The sequence below is a fragment of the Oncorhynchus gorbuscha genome, linkage group LG10 (genome assembly GCF_021184085.1).
Source record: "Oncorhynchus gorbuscha isolate QuinsamMale2020 ecotype Even-year linkage group LG10, OgorEven_v1.0, whole genome shotgun sequence".
Classification (NCBI taxonomy): Eukaryota; Metazoa; Chordata; class Actinopteri; order Salmoniformes; family Salmonidae; genus Oncorhynchus; species Oncorhynchus gorbuscha.
The window spans coordinates 18,681,811-18,700,289 of NC_060182.1; the positions used below are offsets into that span (position 1 = coordinate 18,681,811).

At 47.5% G+C, this 18,479-nt stretch overlaps 1 protein-coding gene across 3 annotated transcripts in view; it reads left to right on the top strand.

Moving 5' to 3' along the window:
- Positions 1-18,479, top strand: part of LOC124045026 (metabotropic glutamate receptor 7-like) — a 125,478-nt gene that overhangs the window by 32,094 nt on the left and 74,905 nt on the right. For all 3 annotated transcript variants that reach the window (XM_046364231.1, XM_046364232.1, XM_046364233.1), the window contains exon 2: positions 12,751-12,967. In XM_046364231.1, the coding sequence (XP_046220187.1) occupies positions 12,751-12,967 (217 nt within the window). The remainder of the gene's footprint in view (positions 1-12,750; positions 12,968-18,479) is intronic.

An 18,479-nucleotide genomic window follows, 5' to 3' on the forward strand; every position in this document is an offset into this window, starting at 1 on the left:
GATCCCTCCCTTCGTGTCTTCCTCTTTTGTTTGGCAGTAGCATGTTCTGGTGTGGAGAGATTACCCAAGCTCAGCCCGGGGTTCCATGTCTGGCCACAGTCATTACCTCTGCCCTGCTGACAAATGGTACTGTCATCTGAATACGCATCTCCTGCTGTTTAATCCAGCTACGCTAGTAGACTTTTATTTTCAGCTGTCCCTTTGATTTATCAGCAACTGCTTGAAATGAAATGTGATAACTGTTCAATATCTTTGTAGGCGCACATTCTATTTTACACTGCAGAAATACATTTTGACTGTACGGTTGTGTTGCTCTGTAGAGGTACTATTCTCTCTGTCAATGCATATTCTAGTCTCACATAATTTGCTGTGAATTCACATCATATCACTGTCAACATAAAAACAATATGTTTGAATTAAAAATGCTAATTCATATCTTCTGGTTGTTTTGCTGGTGAAGTGTGGTCCCAGATGACTCCTTTTCCTGATCCAGACCCTATGCCCAGGGTTCCCCTGCAGTGTGATGGTGAAGTGTGTGCCCTGGCATTTGGTCACAGACAGCATAAGGTCAGAGTTGACTCTGTCAGAGAACTCGCTATCAGTTCTGCTGCCTGCCACAGAGACTGTAGCAGTGCAGCCAGGCTGACTGATGTCGACACATAGTTACAATCTAATCATGCAATGAATAGAAACAGAGTTTCTTGAAATGGAACCCGGCTTGCTGTCATCTCTCTAGTTAAATGTATTCAGGGGAAACAGTTCAGCTCCTGTCACAGGAATTGTTTTGTTGTTTGAGTTTTTCCTCTGAGTAACTGTGAGAAATGGAGACTAAATCCAGACTGGATGCGGTCTAAGTTTCTCTGGCTAACTCGTGAGTTATGGTGACAGAACTCAACTATTTTAATACTGAGGGTGGCACTCTCTCTGATCGATCATGATTCTCCATCTGAAAGATGGGCTTTGGTTTACATAGAGGATCAGGTTTGAGTAAGAGTCCCTGAGGGTATGCACTGTCCAGTCTATTATCCATTGAGTTGGTCTGCTGTGATTTGTATCTCTGAAGACGATAACATATTCACGCCGGTGATAGAAGAGATAGATGGTTGCCATTTCTATGACAGAGAATCATAACGTAGCTCTAGCATATGCCACCCATGTTTTTGAGAATCGTTTTTCATTGGGCCTTGCATGGTTCATCCTTCACAATGAGAGAGAATGAGCAATAGCCACATGGCAGACAGACAAGTCAAGTGCCAGAGAGGAGTAAACGGTTAGAAATAAACAACATAAACATCCCTTTTCTCGCTCCAAATAAATGATCCTAACCCTTCACCTATGTTTAGAACCATCCACCTCGCTGCTTTGTAGCCGGCGGTATGTGAAATAACAGTGGAAAGGGCAAGCTGCACTAACTTACTTCACAGTAACGTCTCTAACCTCTCTAAAGTCTCTAACCTTTACACAGTAACTCCCCCACTCACAGTAACGTCTCTAACCTTTACACATTAACCTCACAGTAACCCCCCCCCCACACACAGTAACGTCTCTAACCTCTCTAAAGTCTCTAACCTTTAAACAGTACCTCCCCCCACACACAGTAACGTCTCTAACCTTTACACAGTACCTCCCCCCACACACAGTAACGTCTCTAACCTCTTAAAGTCTCTAACCTTTACACAGTAACCTCACAGTAACCCCCCCACACACAGTAACATCTCTAACCTCTCTAAAGTCTCTAACCTTTACACAGTACCTCCCCCCACACACAGTAACGTCTCTAACCTTTACACAGTACCTCCCCCACACACGGTAACGTCTCTAACCTTTACACAGTACCTCCCCCACACACAGTAACGTCTCTAACCTTTACACAGTAACCACCCCACACACAGTAACGTCTCTAACCTTTACACAGTACCTCCCCCCACACACAGTAACGTCTCTAACCTTTACACAGTACCTCCCCTCACACACAGTAACGTCTCTAACCTTTACACAGTACCTCCCCCACACACAGTAACGTCTCTAACCTTTACACAGTAACCACCCCCACACACAGTAACGTCTCTAACCTTTACACAGTACCTCCCCCACACACAGTAACGTCTCTAACCTTTACACAGTACACACAGTAACGTCTCTAACCTTTACACAGTACCTCCCCCACACACAGTAACGTCTCTAACCTTTACACAGTACCTCCCCCACACACAGTAACGTCTCTAACCATTACACAGTACCTCCCCCACACACAGTAACGTCTCTAACCATTACACAGTACCTCCTCCCACACACAGTAACGTCTCTAACCATTACACAGTACCTCCCCCACACACAGTAATGTCTCTAACCTCTCTAAAGTCTCTAACCTTTACACAGTACCTCCCCCAACACACAGCAACGTCTCTAACCATTACACAGTAACCCCACAGAACCTCCCCCATACACACACAGTAACGTCTCTAACCTTTACACAGTAACCCCCCTCCACACACAGTAACGTCTCTAACCATTACACAGTAACCCCACAGAACCTCCCCCCCCATACACACACAGTAACGTCTCTAACCTTTACACAGTAACCCCCCACACACAGTAACGTCTCTAACCATTACACAGTAACCCCACAGAACCCCCCACACACAGTAACGTCTCTAACCTTTACACAGTAACCCCCCACACAGCAACGTCTCTAACCATTACACAGTAACCCCACAGAACCTCCCCCCATACACACACAGTAACGTCTCTAACCTTTACACAGTAACCCCCCATACACACACAGTAACGTCTCTAACCTTTACACAGCAACCCCCCCACACACAGTAACGTCTCTAACCTTTACACAGTAACCCCCCCCACACACACAGCAACGTCTCTAACCTTTACACAGCAACTCCCCCCACACAGTAACGTCTCTAACCTTTACACAGCAACCCCCCCCCACACACAGTAACGTCTCTAACCTTTACACAGTAACCCCCCACACACAGTAACGTCTCTAACCTTTACACAGCAACCCCCCCCCACACACAGTAACGTCTCTAACCATTACACAGTAACCCCACAGAACCTCCCCCATACACACACACACAGTAACGTCTCTAACCTTTACACAGTAACCCCACAGTAACCCCACAGTAACCCCCCCACACACACAGTAACGTCTCTAACCTTTACACAGTAACCCCACAGTAACCCCATAGTAACCCCCCACACACAGTAGCGTCTCTAACCTTTACACAGTAACCCCACAGTAACCCCACAGTAACCCCCCCACACACACAGTAACGTCTCTAACCTATACACAGTAACCCCACAGTAACCCCACAGTAACCCCCCCCACACACACAGTAACGTCTCTAACCTTTACACAGTAACCCCACAGTAACCCCCCCACACACACAGTAACGTCTCTAACCTTTACACAGTAACCCCACAGTAACCCCCCCACACACACAGTAACGTCTCTAACCTTTACACAGTAACCCCCACACACACAGTAATGTCTCTAACCTTTACACAGTAACCCCACAGTAACCCCACAGTAACCCCCCACACACACACACAGTAACGTCTCTAACCTTTACACAGTAACCCCACAGTAACCCCACAGTAACCCCCCCCCACACAGTAGCGTCTCTAACCTTTACACAGTAACCCCACAGTAACCCCACAGTAACCCCCCCCACACACACAGTAACGTCTCTAACCTTTACACAGTAACCCCACAGTAACCCCACAGTAACCCCCCACACACACAGTAACGTCTCTAACCTTTACACAGTAACCCCACAGTAACCCCCCACACACACAGTAACGTCTCTAACCTTTACACAGTAACCCCACAGTAACCCCCCACACACACAGTAACGTCTCTAACCTTTACACAGTAACCCCCACACACACAGTAACGTCTCTAACCTTTACACAGTAACCCCCCACACACAGTAACGTCTCTAACCTTTACACAGTAACCCCCCACACACACAGTAACGTCTCTAACCTTTACACAGTAACCCCCACACACACAGTAACGTCTCTAACCTTTACACAGTAACCCCCACACACACAGTAACGTCTCTAACCTTTACACAGTAACCCCCCACACACACAGTAACGTCTCTAACCTTTACACAGTAACCCCCCCACACACAGTAATGTCTCTAACCTTTACACAGTAACCCCTCTTTGGCTCACTTTCTCTCTCAGCTCTCTTCCTTTCTCTCTCCCAACCTCTCCTCTCAGCTCCCTCTCGCCCTTCCTTCACAGCTTTGCATTTAATCTTGTCCTAGAGGCAGCTCTGCAGAGTGGTCATGAAATATGATTTTAAACCTAACCTTAACCACTCTGCTGACCCTATAACACCTAACCCTAACATTAAATGAAGACCAAAAATCAAACTTTTGTTGTTGTGAATTCTTACGATAAAGCCAAATTTGACTTTGCAACTGTCCCATCTAGCGGAAATCGCTCAGTAGAATAGATACAATAGAAGCAAACTGTCCCTTCCTTCCTCTTTCTGGACTGCAGCTCTGGATTGTTATTCAGAGAGGTAGGCAGCACTTTACGGTGGTAGATCTATAAACGAGTGTCCCCTATAAGAGACCGCTGTGTTTTCCTCCCATTGATCCAGTCAGCCCTGATACATTTAAGAGCAAGCTGAGCGATTACCCTTAGCAATCTTAACTCTGATCCATACCACATGCCAGACGCCAGACATCAGCTCTGGGTAATTGTGATGCTGAAAAGGGGGCATTGTTAATCTACCTTTTTTGCCCCTCGTTCCTGAGCCTGAGTTCAATTGCTCATGTTCAATTCATTCTGATTTTAATTGTGCTTGAGTTATTATGGTCTAGACTGCCTGGATGGGCTGAAGTCACTACACTACCTTACCTATGGTGGGACTGAGAGAATGGAGAAATGTGATTATGCATTGTTATGTACAACAGGCTCCACTTCACTGTAGAGACCCTATGCGTCATCTTATCACAGTCAGACGTCAGCAAGTGCAGGGTGGTCTATTTTAACGTAGGCTGTCTATTGGCTGAGCTGGTAATTAATGGTGCATTACAGAAGGATTCAATATTTGGAATGCAACGTCCATTTAAGATACTTGTAATGAAAAGAGTGCTTAGAACAGTCTGATCAATGGGAATTTGACAAAACCTATCACTGAAGCAGATTGGATTTTGCTTGATGAAGCAGGATAGTGATAGAAAAACAGAACAGTTCACCTTTTGTCCCTATGATAAATAGAGGAGGAAGTAATCAAGCTCCAAAATATTGTAATTTAATCCTTCTATTTTACACAGTCTTCTAGATACATTACAAACTGGAGTCTTGCTTCATTTGTAGTCCATTAGCTAGCGGAGAGAGAGGTGCACAGGTGTGAAATCCTTATCACAGTTTATACCCACAGCGTCTCGTAGTATTGTAGTCATGTGGGAAGCTCTTAGTCTCACTCCCATGAATTTACTGATTGAAGGTTTAGCTTTATTCAGCGGGAGGTCAAAGGGGTAATTAAAAAAGGCCCAGAGTAAGTAGTGTGTAAGAATTATATCAACAGGCCATGAGACATGGGGCAAATCTTGGTTGTGCTCCCAAAATAACACACAGCCCACTTTCTGCTTCTTATAGCATTTCCTGCAGCAAGAAGCTCGGGAGAGGATAGTTTGTTTCCAGCCATGTTTCTGAAAAGATGTGACTCAACAATCTATCAGACCTATATAAGACCTCTGGGGTGCCAGAGTGCATCATATTATAAGAACAACAACATTGATGAGATACAGCTCCTACCAAACACTGCAAATAGATACTTTCAGATAGACGGAGACAGAGAGACGGAGACAGAGATACACTAAGAGAGAGACAGAGAGACGGAGACAGAGATACAGAAAGAGAGAGACAGAGACAGAGATACAGAAAGAGAGAGACAGAGAGACGGAGACAGAGATACAGAAAGAGAGAGACAGAGACAGAGATACAGAAAGAGAGAGACAGAGACAGAGATACAGAAAGAGAGAGACAGAGACAGAGATACAGAAAGAGAGAGACAGAGAGACGGAGACAGAGATACAGAAAGAGAGAGACAGAGAGACGGAGACAGAGATACAGAAAGAGAGAGAGACAGAGAGACGGAGACAGAGATACAGAAAGAGAGAGACAGAGAGAGACAGAGAGACAGAGACAGAGATACAGAAGACAGAGAGACAGAGATACAGAAAGAGAGAGACAGAGACAGAGATACAGAAAGAGACAGAGACAGAGACAGAGATACAGAAAGAGAAGAGAGAGACAGAGACAGAGATACAGAAAGAGAGAGACAGAGAGACGGAGACAGAGAAACAGAAAGAGAGAGACAGAGAGACGGAGACAGAGAGACGGAGACAGAGATACAGAAAGAGAGAGAGACAGAGAGACGGAGACAGAGATACAGAGACAGAGAGAGACAGAGAGACGGAGACAGAGAGAGAGACAGAGAGACGGAGACAGAGAGATGGAGAGACAGAGAGACACGGAGACAGAGAGACGGAGACAGAGAGACAGACAGGAGAGACAGAGAGAGGAGACAGAGATACAGAAAGAGAGACAGAGAGACGGAGACAGACGGAGACAGAGAGATGGAGACAGAGATACAGAGAGAGAGACAGAGAGACGGAGACAGGAGACAGAGAGAGACAGAGAGAAAGAGACAGAGAGACGGAGACAGAGAGATGAAGACAGAGATACAGAGAGAGACAGGAGACAGAGATACAGAAAGAGACAGAGAGATGGATACAGAGATACGAGAGACAGAGATACAGAAGAGGAGACAGAGAGACGGAGACAGAGAGATGGAGACAGAGAGACAGGAGACAGAGAGACAGAGAGACAGAGAGACAGAGAGACATAGATACAGAAGAGAGACAGAGAGATGGAGACAGAGATACAGAAAGAGAGAGACAGAGAGATGGAAACAGAGATACAGAAAGAGAGACAGAGAGACGGAGACAGAGATACAGACGGAGACAGAGAGACAGAGATGCACGGAGACAGAGAGATGGAGACAGAGAGACGGAGACAGAGAGACGGAGACAGAGAGATGGAGACAGAGAGACAGAAAGAGACGGAGAGACAGAGAGACGGAGACAGAGATACAGAAAGAGAGAGACAGAGAGATGGAGACAGAGATACAGAAAGAGAGAGACAGAGAGAGACAGGAGACAGAGACAGAGAGAGAGACAGAGAGACGGAGACAGAGACAGAAAGAGAGAGACAGAGAGACGGAGACAGAGACGGAGACAGAGAGACAGAGAGACAGAGAGACGGAGACAGAGACAGAGAGACAGAGACAGGAGACAGAGATGGAGAGAGAGACAGAGAGACAGACAGAGACAGAGACAGATACAGAAAAAGAGAGATGGAGACAGACAGAGAGATGGAGACAGAGAGACGGAGACAGAGAGATGGGAGGAGAGACAGAAGAGGAGACAGAGAGATGGAGACAGAGATACAGAGAGACAGAGAGAGAGACAGAGAGACAGGAGACAGAGAGACAGGAGACAGAGAGACGGAGACAGACAGAGACGGAGACAGAGAGACGGAGACAGAGAGACGGAGACAGAGACGGAGAAGAGAGACGGAGACAGAGAGACAGAGACAGAAAGAGAGAGACGGAGACAGAAAGACGGAGACAGAGATGCAGACAGAGAGAGACAGAGAGATGGAGACAGAGAGACGGAGACAGAGAGATGGAGACAGAGAGACGGAGACAGAGAGACGGAGACAGAGAGACAGGAGACAGAGATACAGGAGACAGAGAGACAGAGAGACGGAGACAGAGATACAGAAAGAGAGAGACAGAGAGACGGAGACAGAGAGACGGAGACAGAGAGAGATGGAGACAGAGATACAGAAAGACGGAGACAGAGAGACGGAGACAGAGATACAGAGAGAGAGAGACAGAGAGACGGAGACAGAGAGAGACGGAGACAGAGAGACGGAGACAGAGAGACGGAGACAGAGAGATGGAGACAGATAGATGGAGACAGATAGATGGAGACGGAGACAGAGAGACGGAGACAGAGAGACAGAGAGATGGAGACAGAGAGACGGAGACAGAAAGACGGAGACAGAGATGCAGAAAGAGACGGAGACAGCAGAGATGGAGACAGAGAGACGGAGACAGAGAGACGGAGACAGAGAGATGGAGACAGAGAGAGAGACAGAGAGACGGAGACAGAGATACAGAAAGCGAGAGACAGAGAGACGGAGACAGCGATACAGAAAGAGAGAGACAGAGAGACGGAGACAGAGAGACGGAGACAGAGAGATGGAGACAGAGATACAGAAAGAGAGAGACAGAGAGACGGAGACAGAGAGACGGAGACAGAGATTCGGCGAAGGAGACAGAGATTCGGCGACAGAGAGACAGAGAGACGGAGACAGAGAGACGGAAAGACGGAGACAGAGATACAGAAAGAGAGAGACAGAGAGACGGAGACAGAGAGACGGAGACAGAGATACAGAGACAGAGAGACGGAGACAGAGAGACGGAGACAGAGAGACGGAGACAGAGATTCGGCGACAGAGAGAGAGAGAGACAGAGAGACGGAGACAGAGAGACGGAGACAGAGAGACGGAGACAGAGAGATGGAGACAGAGAGACGGAGACAGAGAGACGGAGACAGAGAGACGGAGACAGAGATACAGAGAGACGGAGACAGAGAGACAGAAAGAGAGAGACAGAGAGACGGAGACAGAGAGATGGAGACAGAGATACAGAGAGACGGAGACAGAGAGACGGAGACAGAGAGATGGAGACAGAGAGACGGAGACAGAGAGACGGAGACAGAGATACAGAGAGACGGAGACAGAGAGACAGAAAGAGAGAGACAGAGAGACGGAGACAGAGAGATGGAGACAGAGATACAGATAGACGGAGACAGATAGACGGAGACAGAGAGACGGAGACAGAGAGACGGAGACAGAGAGACGGAGTCAGAGAGACGGAGTCAGAGAGACGGAGACAGATAGACGGAGACAGAGAGACGGAGACAGAGAGACGGAGACAGAGAGACGGAGACAGAGAGACGGACACAGAGATGCAGAAAGAGAGAGACAGAGAGATGGAGACAGAGAGACAGAGACAGAGAGATGGAGACAGAGAGACGGAGAGACGGAGACAGAGAGACGGAGACAGAGAGACGGAGACAGAGATACAGAAAGCGAGAGACAGAGAGACGGAGACAGAGATACAGAAAGAGAGAGACAGAGAGACGGAGACAGAGAGACGGAGACAGAGAGATGGAGACAGAGATACAGAAAGAGAGAGACAGAGAGACGGAGACAGAGATACAGAAAGAGAGAGACAGAGAGACGGAGACAGAGAGACGGAGACAGAGAGACGGAGACAGAGAGACGGAGACAGAGAGACGGAGACAGAGAGATGGAGACAGATAGATGGAGACAGATAGATGGAGACGGAGACAGAGAGACGGAGACAGAGAGACGGAGACAGAGAGACGGAGACAGAAAGACGGAGACAGAGATGCAGAAAGAGAGAGACAGGGAGATGGAGACAGAGAGACGGAGACAGAGACACGGAGACAGAGAGATGGAGACAGAGAGGGAGACAGAGAGACAGAGACAGAGATACAGAAAGCGAGAGACAGAGAGACGGAGACAGCGATACAGAAAGAGAGAGACAGAGAGACGGAGACAGAGAGACGGAGACAGAGAGATGGAGACAGAGATACAGAAAGAGAGAGACAGAGAGACGGAGACAGAGAGACGGAGACAGAGATTCGGCGACAGAGAGACAGAGAGACGGAGACAGAGAGACGGAAAGACGGAGACAGAGATACAGAAAGAGAGAGACAGAGAGACGGAGACAGAGAGACGGAGACAGAGAGACGGAGACAGAGAGACGGAGACAGAGAGACGGAGACAGAGATACAGAGACAGAGAGACGGAGACAGAGAGACGGAGACAGAGATTCGGCGACAGAGAGAGAGAGAGACAGAGAGACGGAGACAGAGAGACGGAGACAGAGAGACGGAGACAGAGAGATGGAGACAGAGAGACGGAGACAGAGAGACGGAGACAGAGAGACGGAGACAGAGATACAGAGAGACGGAGACAGAGAGACAGAAAGAGAGAGACAGAGAGACGGAGACAGAGAGATGGAGACAGAGATACAGAGAGACGGAGACAGAGAGACGGAGACAGAGAGATGGAGACAGAGAGACGGAGACAGAGAGACGGAGACAGAGATACAGAGAGACGGAGACAGAGAGACAGAAAGAGAGAGACAGAGAGACGGAGACAGAGAGATGGAGACAGAGATACAGAGAGACGGAGACAGAAAGACGGAGACAGAGAGAGAGAGAGACAGAGAGATGGAGACAGAGATAGAGAGAGACAGAGAGACGGAGACAGAGATAGAGAGAGACAGAGAGAAGGAGACAGAGAGACGGAGACAGAGAGATGGAGACAGAGAGACGGAGACAGAGAGAGACAGAGAGACGGAGACAGAGAGAGACAGAGAGACGGAGACAGAGATAGAGAGAAGGAGACAGAGAGACGGAGACAGAGACGGAGACAGAGATACAGAAAGAGAGAGACAGAGAGACGGAGACAGAAAGCCGGACACAGAGATACAGAGATAGAGAGACAGCGATAGAGAGACAAGAGATAGAAAGAGAGAGAGATGAAGAGAGTGAAAAGAGAAATACAAATCCTGACATTCTCTTTCCCATCCTTTTATTACATTGTATCATAGTTTTAAAAAAGTCATTTAGCAGATGCTCTTATCCAAAGCGACTTACAGGAGCAATTAGAGTTAAGTGCCTTGCTCAAGGGTACATTCAATATATTTTTTACCAAGTAGGCTCGTGCATCCAAACCAGTGACCTTTCGGTTACTGGCCCAACGCTCTTAAATGCTAGATTACCTGACTGCTGCCCACTTTTGAACCAGAACACTACATTCTAACTCACTGAAGTGGTTTAGCATCTGACAGTATTCCCTCCCCTGAATTTGTGTAATTGGATTACAACCAGAACGGATGTTGTACTCGCATATACGTTTGGCCGTTCAACATGTATTAAGTTGCTTTGAACATGACCTCCTGTTCCCATCCTCTATGTGTCTGCTTTGTGCAGTAGTAGGTCAAAGCCATAACTCATACTCAGTGCTGTTAGCCAGGGTTGTGGAATTCCATCAGTGGGCTTCTGTGTCCTCATTCCCCTGTTTCCCCAGTGTCCAGCTGCTTCTGATCAGCCTAATAGGAATGGATTGCATTTAAACAGCAGCTTAGATAAGATGGTATGATGGGGTATCTCAACCATATCCAACAATATCAATGTGATGCACCCAAACCCACCTGAGTTATTCAAGGTAGCTGGTCTGTACCTGAACACTCATAACATCTCTGTGATTGCACCGGGGACAGGTGAGGAGGGGTGAGGAGGGGTGAGGAAGGGAGAGGAGGGGTGAGGAGAGGAGTGGAGAGCCTAGGTGAGGAGGGGTTAGGAAAGGAGAGGAGGGGTGAGGAGGGGAGGGTAGAGCTGAAGTGAGGAGGGGTGAGGAAGGGAGAGGAGGGGTGTGGAGGGATGTGAGAGGTGAGTAAGGGTTTGAAGGGATGTGAGGGGTGAGGAGAGGTGAGGATGGGAGAGGAGAGGTGATGAGGGATTTGAGGGGTGAGGAGAGGTGAGAGGTTAGGAGGGATGTGAGGGGTGAGGAGAGGTGATGAGGGATTTGAGGGGTGAGGAGAGGTGAGAGGTTAGGAGGGATGTGAGGGGTGAGGAGAGGTGAGGAGAGGTGAGGAGCGGTGAGGAGAAGAGAGGAGAGGTGATGAGGGATTTGAGGGGTGAGGAGAGTTGAGGAGGGATGCGAGAGGTTAGGAGGGATGTGAGGGGTGAGGAGAGGTGAGAAGGGGTGAGGAGGAGAGAGGAGAGGTGATGAGGGATTTGAGGGGTGAGGAGAGTTGAGGAGGGATGCGAGAGGTTAGGAGGGATGTGAGGGGTGAGGAGAGGTGAGAAGGGGTGAGGAGAAGAGAGGAGAGGTGATGAGGGATTTGAGGGGTGAGGAGAGTTGAGGAGGGATGCGAGAGGTTAGGAGGGATGTGAGGGGTGAGGAGAGGTGAGAAGGGGTGAGGAGGAGAGAGGAGAGGTGATGAGGGATTAGAGGGGTGAGGAGAGGAGAGGTGAGGTGAGGAGAGGTGATGAGGAGAGAGGAGAGGTGATGAGGGATTCGAGGGGTGAGGAAGGATGTGAGGGGTGAGGAGAGGTGAGGTGATACCAGTGTCTTATAAAATCATATTTAATTTACACATCACCAATAGCATTTGACAATTATAGGGGACCGGGAACATCTCAAGTGATGATACACTGCTTAATAACACTAGTAATGATGATATTGCTTTTATACCGTGCTTTTTACTAGGTCTCACTAGGTCTCAAAGATTTTTTCGTTCTCTGTCTGGTTGAAACTCGTGTCATCCACCATCAACATTAAGCATATTCAGCATGGAGTATTCAGTTAGGTAAAACACATTGAGTTAGGTAGAACACATTGAGTTAGGTAGAACACATTGAGTTAGGTAGAACACATTGAGTTAGGTAGAACACATTGAGTTAGGTAGAACACTCAGAACATTGCAGACAGAACTATAATGAATAGGGCTGAGTTGTATACTGTTGTTGCACCCTGTTGAGCATAAGAGGAGTAAAATCTCTTCTCATCACTTCACTCTCCTCCAATCAGATCCCTCAGATCAGCTATGCCTCCACGGCCCCAGAGCTGAGTGATGACCGGCGCTATGACTTCTTCTCTCGGGTGGTTCCCCCGGACTCATTTCAGGCCCAGGCAATGGTGGACATCATCAGAGCCCTGGACTGGACCTACGTCTCCACCGTTGCCTCTGAGGGCAGCTATGGAGAGAAGGGCGTGGAGGCCTTCCAACAGATCTCCAAACAGGCTGGTAAGTAATGGAAGTAGTAGTGGATATGATACTGTAAATGATCATATACTATGGTTAGATTTAGTTTTGGAGTTATTTCTCAAAGCGCTGTAGTCGTCAAAGCGCTGTAGACATGTTGTTCCTCTTGAAGCATTTTTCACCCCTGGCTCCATACAGACAGGGAATGATCACAGGTGAGAATGCTCTCCTCCACCTTATAGCAGGTTATAATTACACTGCCAATTTAAGACAGGCAGCACACTGATGGGAGGGAGGGAGGGGGGAGGGGGAGGGAGGGGGGAGGGAGAGAGAGGGAGAGGAGGGAGAGAGGGAGAGAGGGAGAGAGGGAGGGAGGGAGGGGGAGAGAGAGAGAGAGAGAGAGAGAGAGAGAGGAGGGGGGAGAGAGAGAGAGGGAGGGAGAGAGGGAGGGGGAGGGAGAGAGGGAGGGGGAAGGGAGGGAGGGGGAGAGAGGGAGGGGGAGGGAGGGAGAGAGGGAGGGGGAGGGAGGGAGGGGGGGGGAGGGAGGGAGGAGAGAGAGAGAGAGAGAGAGAGAGAGAGAGAGAGAGAGAGAGAGAGAGAGAGAGAGAGAGAGAGAGAGAGAGAGAGAGAGAGGAGGGGCTGTTTTGTCCATCTGGGGCTCACTATGGACCAACAAATTGTTGTACATTCCATGCTGAGACTACACAGCCAATTATATTTTGTAATAATTTAAGAAGTATTAATGTATTGACAACAATTATCATAGTGACTTCTAGTACTGTGAGTGACTTTCAGCTCTGTGAGTGACCCTGAATAAAATATGATCTAAGAATATAAGAGTTTGTTCTGTGGGTGCTGGCAATATCTGTTGTGTGGGAGAACCCTCAATTCCATTTCCATCCCAGCAACAGAGGCGCTGCTTTAAGAAAGGATTACCTACTTCATCATCTGGACCAGGAAATGACATTCCGTGATCTCCGCTTCAGCATTCATACAACTCCTCCCCTGACAATACCACTGTACCTAGGGAACCAAGGTTACTTCCTGATTCTCACCTTGACAAGAAAGGAAGAGGCGAAGCAGGAAGGGTTATCTTCCGCAAAAATCTGTAAAAAATAATCCCAATGCGTTTCTATGACCTTAATATGTAGGCCTGCCTTTCTGGCTTTGGGACAACGACTCCCATTGTTAAGAAGGAAACATGAGCCATTGGGCACAGACGTAGTTTCAACATCTAGTTTTGATTTACATTTGGTTGAGTTGTCAAAGTGATCACATAATTTTTTGGGGTTGAAATTACATGGCAACAACGTTTATTCAACCAGTTTTTGCCCAGCATCTTGTCATTATATACAGATCTCTGCCTTAACCTTTACAGATCCCAACTATTTTCCTGTAATCTGCAGCTACTAGCTAGACCCCTGTCAACCAATCCTGAGCATCGGTACTGAGGAGTGATGCTAGTGTAGAGGAAAGGGCGAGAGCTAATGATATCCTTAAAGATGGTGGATAAATTAAGATACATTAGTTCACTCAGGCCGTTTCACTCAGGCCGTTACCATTTGAAAAAAAATGGCAACTTCCTGTCTACTTTAGGGAGTGGCTCTCCCATAGACAGAGCTTGGTCTGGTCTACTTAGTTCATTCACTTCCATTGAAACAGAAAAATGAGGGAGTGGGATGTCTCACTTCCTTTTCCGTCTCTGATATCCCTTGGGCGACGATAAGAAGTCTGGAGGACATGAAAATTTAATTTGTTCATGTGCAGTGTGATCACTCATTAAAACTTTAAGAGGCTGTTGTGGCGCTGGAGATAACAGCTGCAGGATGAGTCTCAGCAGAACACTAAGAGGGTATTGGGAAGAAAAGTCCTGATGATTTAGTGGGTTACTTTGGAGGGGATTTTATTTCAGTGTGTTACATACTCCAACGCACATGGTGGGTCTGCACATGGTAGGTCTGCACATGGTAGGTCTGCACATGGTGGGTCTGCACATGGTGGGTCTGCACATGGTAGGTCTGCACATAGTGGGTCTGCACATGATAGGTCTGCACATGATAGGTCTGCACATGATAGGTCTGCACATAGTGGGTCTGCACATGGTAGGTCTGCACATAGTGGGTCTGCACATGATAGGTCTGCACATAGTGGGTCTGCACATGATAGGTCTGCACATAGTGGGTCTGCACATGATAGGTCTGCACATAGTGGGTCTGCACATGATAGGTCTGCACATGATAGGTCTGCACATAGTGGGTCTGCACATGATAGGTCTGCACATGATAGGTCTGCACATAGTGGGTCTGCACATGGTAGGTCTGCACATAGTGGGTCTGCACATGGTGGGTCTGCACATGATAGGTCTGCACATGATAGGTCTGCACATAGTGGGTCTGCACATGGTAGGTCTGCACATAGTGGGTCTGCACATGGTAGGTCTGCACATGGTAGGTCTGCACATAGTGGGTCTGCACATGATAGGTCTGCACATGATAGGTCTGCACATGGTGGGTCTGCACATGGTGGGTCTGCACATAGTGGGTCTGCACATGGTAGGTCTGCACATGATAGGTCTGCACATAGTGGGTCTGCACATGATAGGTCTGCACATGATAGGTCTGCACATAGTGGGTCTGCACATGATAGGTCTGCACATGATAGGTCTGCACATAGTGGGTCTGCACATGGTAGGTCTGCACATAGTGGGTCTGCACATGATAGGTCTGCACATAGTGGGTCTGCACATGATAGGTCTGCACATAGTGGGTCTGCACATGATAGGTCTGCACATAGTGGGTCTGCACATGATAGGTCTGCACATGATAGGTCTGCACATAGTGGGTCTGCACATGATAGGTCTGCACATGATAGGTCTGCACATAGTGGGTCTGCACATGGTAGGTCTGCACATAGTGGGTCTGCACATGGTGGGTCTGCACATGATAGGTCTGCACATGATAGGTCTGCACATAGTGGGTCTGCACATGATAGGTCTGCACATGGTAGGTCTGCACATAGTGGGTCTGCACATGGTAGGTCTGCACATGGTAGGTCTGCACATGGTGGGTCTGCACATGGTAGGTCTGCACATGGTAGGTCTGCACATGGTGGGTCTGCACATGGTAGGTATGCACATGGTGGGTCTGCAATGACCAGATGGTTTTCTGTCTGTTGTACTTCCTTCACTGGTGTTTTTGTCTCGGCAAAACGCTGCATTGATAATATTGTTGTGACTGTAAAAACATCACAGACGAGGGAGTTAGAAATGTATCTTGCTGTTCTGGTTGACTCATCCATTACAATAGAGCTGCAGTCAGGGAATGCCCTTCTGTATCCCCATACAAATCAAATAGGAATCATTTTCCTCAATGAAAGCCCTGCACACTCTAGGCATTGTGCTTTTGATAAAAGCTTTGATTTCAGAATGATAACTCTCGATATTCATAACATGAGAGAATGTGTCATTTGCAGTACGAGATGCTGCATTGGATTGAAATGAATAGGCATCATACTGTATTTGCACTGAAGCAGTGATGCAGTAGAAATCTCTCCAATAACATTGAAAGAGAAACGTGCAGTCCCAGATACAGCCACAGTTTGTTGTTTGAGTTGATCTGTAGGGCCTTCAGATGTTTCTGGAAGTGACATGGCAGATGCATTAGTAACATTCTCGCTTCACCACTTCAAGGAGAAGCTTCTCCCGGACTAATGCAATATGGCTGCCCATTACCCCGAGCAGAGTGTTGGTCAGCTCATATCGATCTGCTCTGTTTTCCACTCCCCTCTTTCTCCCTTGTTTTGGTAGTATTCCACCCTTGCAGTTTAATTTGAATGAGTTGTCTTTGCTTTAGAATTGCAGCATGGGAAGATGAATCTTGTTTGTATTTTCTTGGTGTGTACCTCTGTATTGGGTCCAGTGTAATGGAGTTTGTTTTTTCTCTTTGATAAACAAACTCATGCAGCGCGTTTGAGGATTAAATTCTCCCACAAACATCACTCTTAAATTAATTGCTGTATGCTGCCACATCCGGGTTTTCATATCATTAGTTTGAACAATGAAAAACCTGTCAAAGGCACTCCAAATATTTAGCCGAGGGACTGAAGCGGAAAAATGTAAGAGCATTTTATTTGATTTTGACTTCATACATATGGAGTGACTGCCCTACTATTTGACCAATAGCTTGATGTGTTCTCAGAATATGATCATTCTAAAGTGGAAAAGTGTGCTCCAGCAGCCGTCCCCGCTCTCTTCTAGAGACAACGTGACAGTGGAATGGAACATGGGATAAGGAAGGAAGGGGTTCATGTGCACAGAATAGCAATGGAATTATATTTCTGTGGGCTCCCACTTGAGCTGCATGGGGAGGAACGTGTCAGTGGAGGGAGCCTGTTGTCATTCTGCCTCTGCTCCAGAGGTGATAAATATAATTGGAGCATTATGGATCCCCCTCGGGGGTGGAGTGATGGTACGATTGGGGTTTTGCGGGGTAGTGGGGGGACAGAGGAATGGGTAAGAGGGGTTGAACCCATCAGGGACCACTGATTTCTGAAACGCCACCGTCACATCCTGGAGTGCATTTTGGGAATCTCCGGGATATGGGGATGAATAATGAACGCTGTTAATGTAGCACACGGCCCGTGGCACTTAGACTCATCAGACTAGGACCATCAGCCTAGGGCTAGCAGGAGCCTGATGAATTAAATCATCATTATTTTATCTGTGATATATTAATCAAGCTGGGACATGTGGAGCACTGAGTTGGAGGGGGGAGAGTGTTTAATGTAGATACCGAGCAGTAGGTCTGAAGCTACAAATTAAATATTGTGCATGTCCCAGGATGTTCATTTCACGAAAACCACATTCTTACCCAATACTTTTAGACTGTTGCATTAAAACTATGTTTGAGGTTCCATGTTAGAATCGCCTATGTATAAGATTTGAATACTCCACACAGAGCAGTGTGAGGAGTAAAACACTCCCCCCTATGATGCCCCTTGCATTTATCTCTCAGAGTTATCATTTTTTTTCTAACAGAGACAGTGGACTGCTCTTTGGCTGCCAGTGGGCTGCTCTCTGGCTGCCTGTGTAAACAGAGAGCTCTTTCTTTCATGCCCAGAGAACAGACACTCTGCCAGTGGCAGGTGAAGACACTCAAACCCACAGCACTAGACTCCAGGCTCTGATGTCTTTGCCTGCCTGGTGTTCTCATCTTGACTGAGTGATGAGGAATTCTGCAGTCATTCAATAATTTAGCCTCAGTTTCACAGCACATAGCCAGTCTTCAGCCTTCAGGCAGGCTAGTCCTCACAGAATATTCCAGCCGGGAAAAAATAAAAAATAAAAAAAATGATTCTCACGTACAGTACACCGGATAGGTGCAGTAAAATGTGTTGTTTTACAGGGTCAGCCATAGTAGTACGATAGGTGTTGTTGTACAGGGTCAGCCATAGTAGTACGATAGGTGTTGTTTTACAGGGTCAGCCATAGTAGTACGATAGGTGTTGTTGTACAGGGTCAGCCATAGTAGTACGATAGGTGTTGTTTTACAGGGTC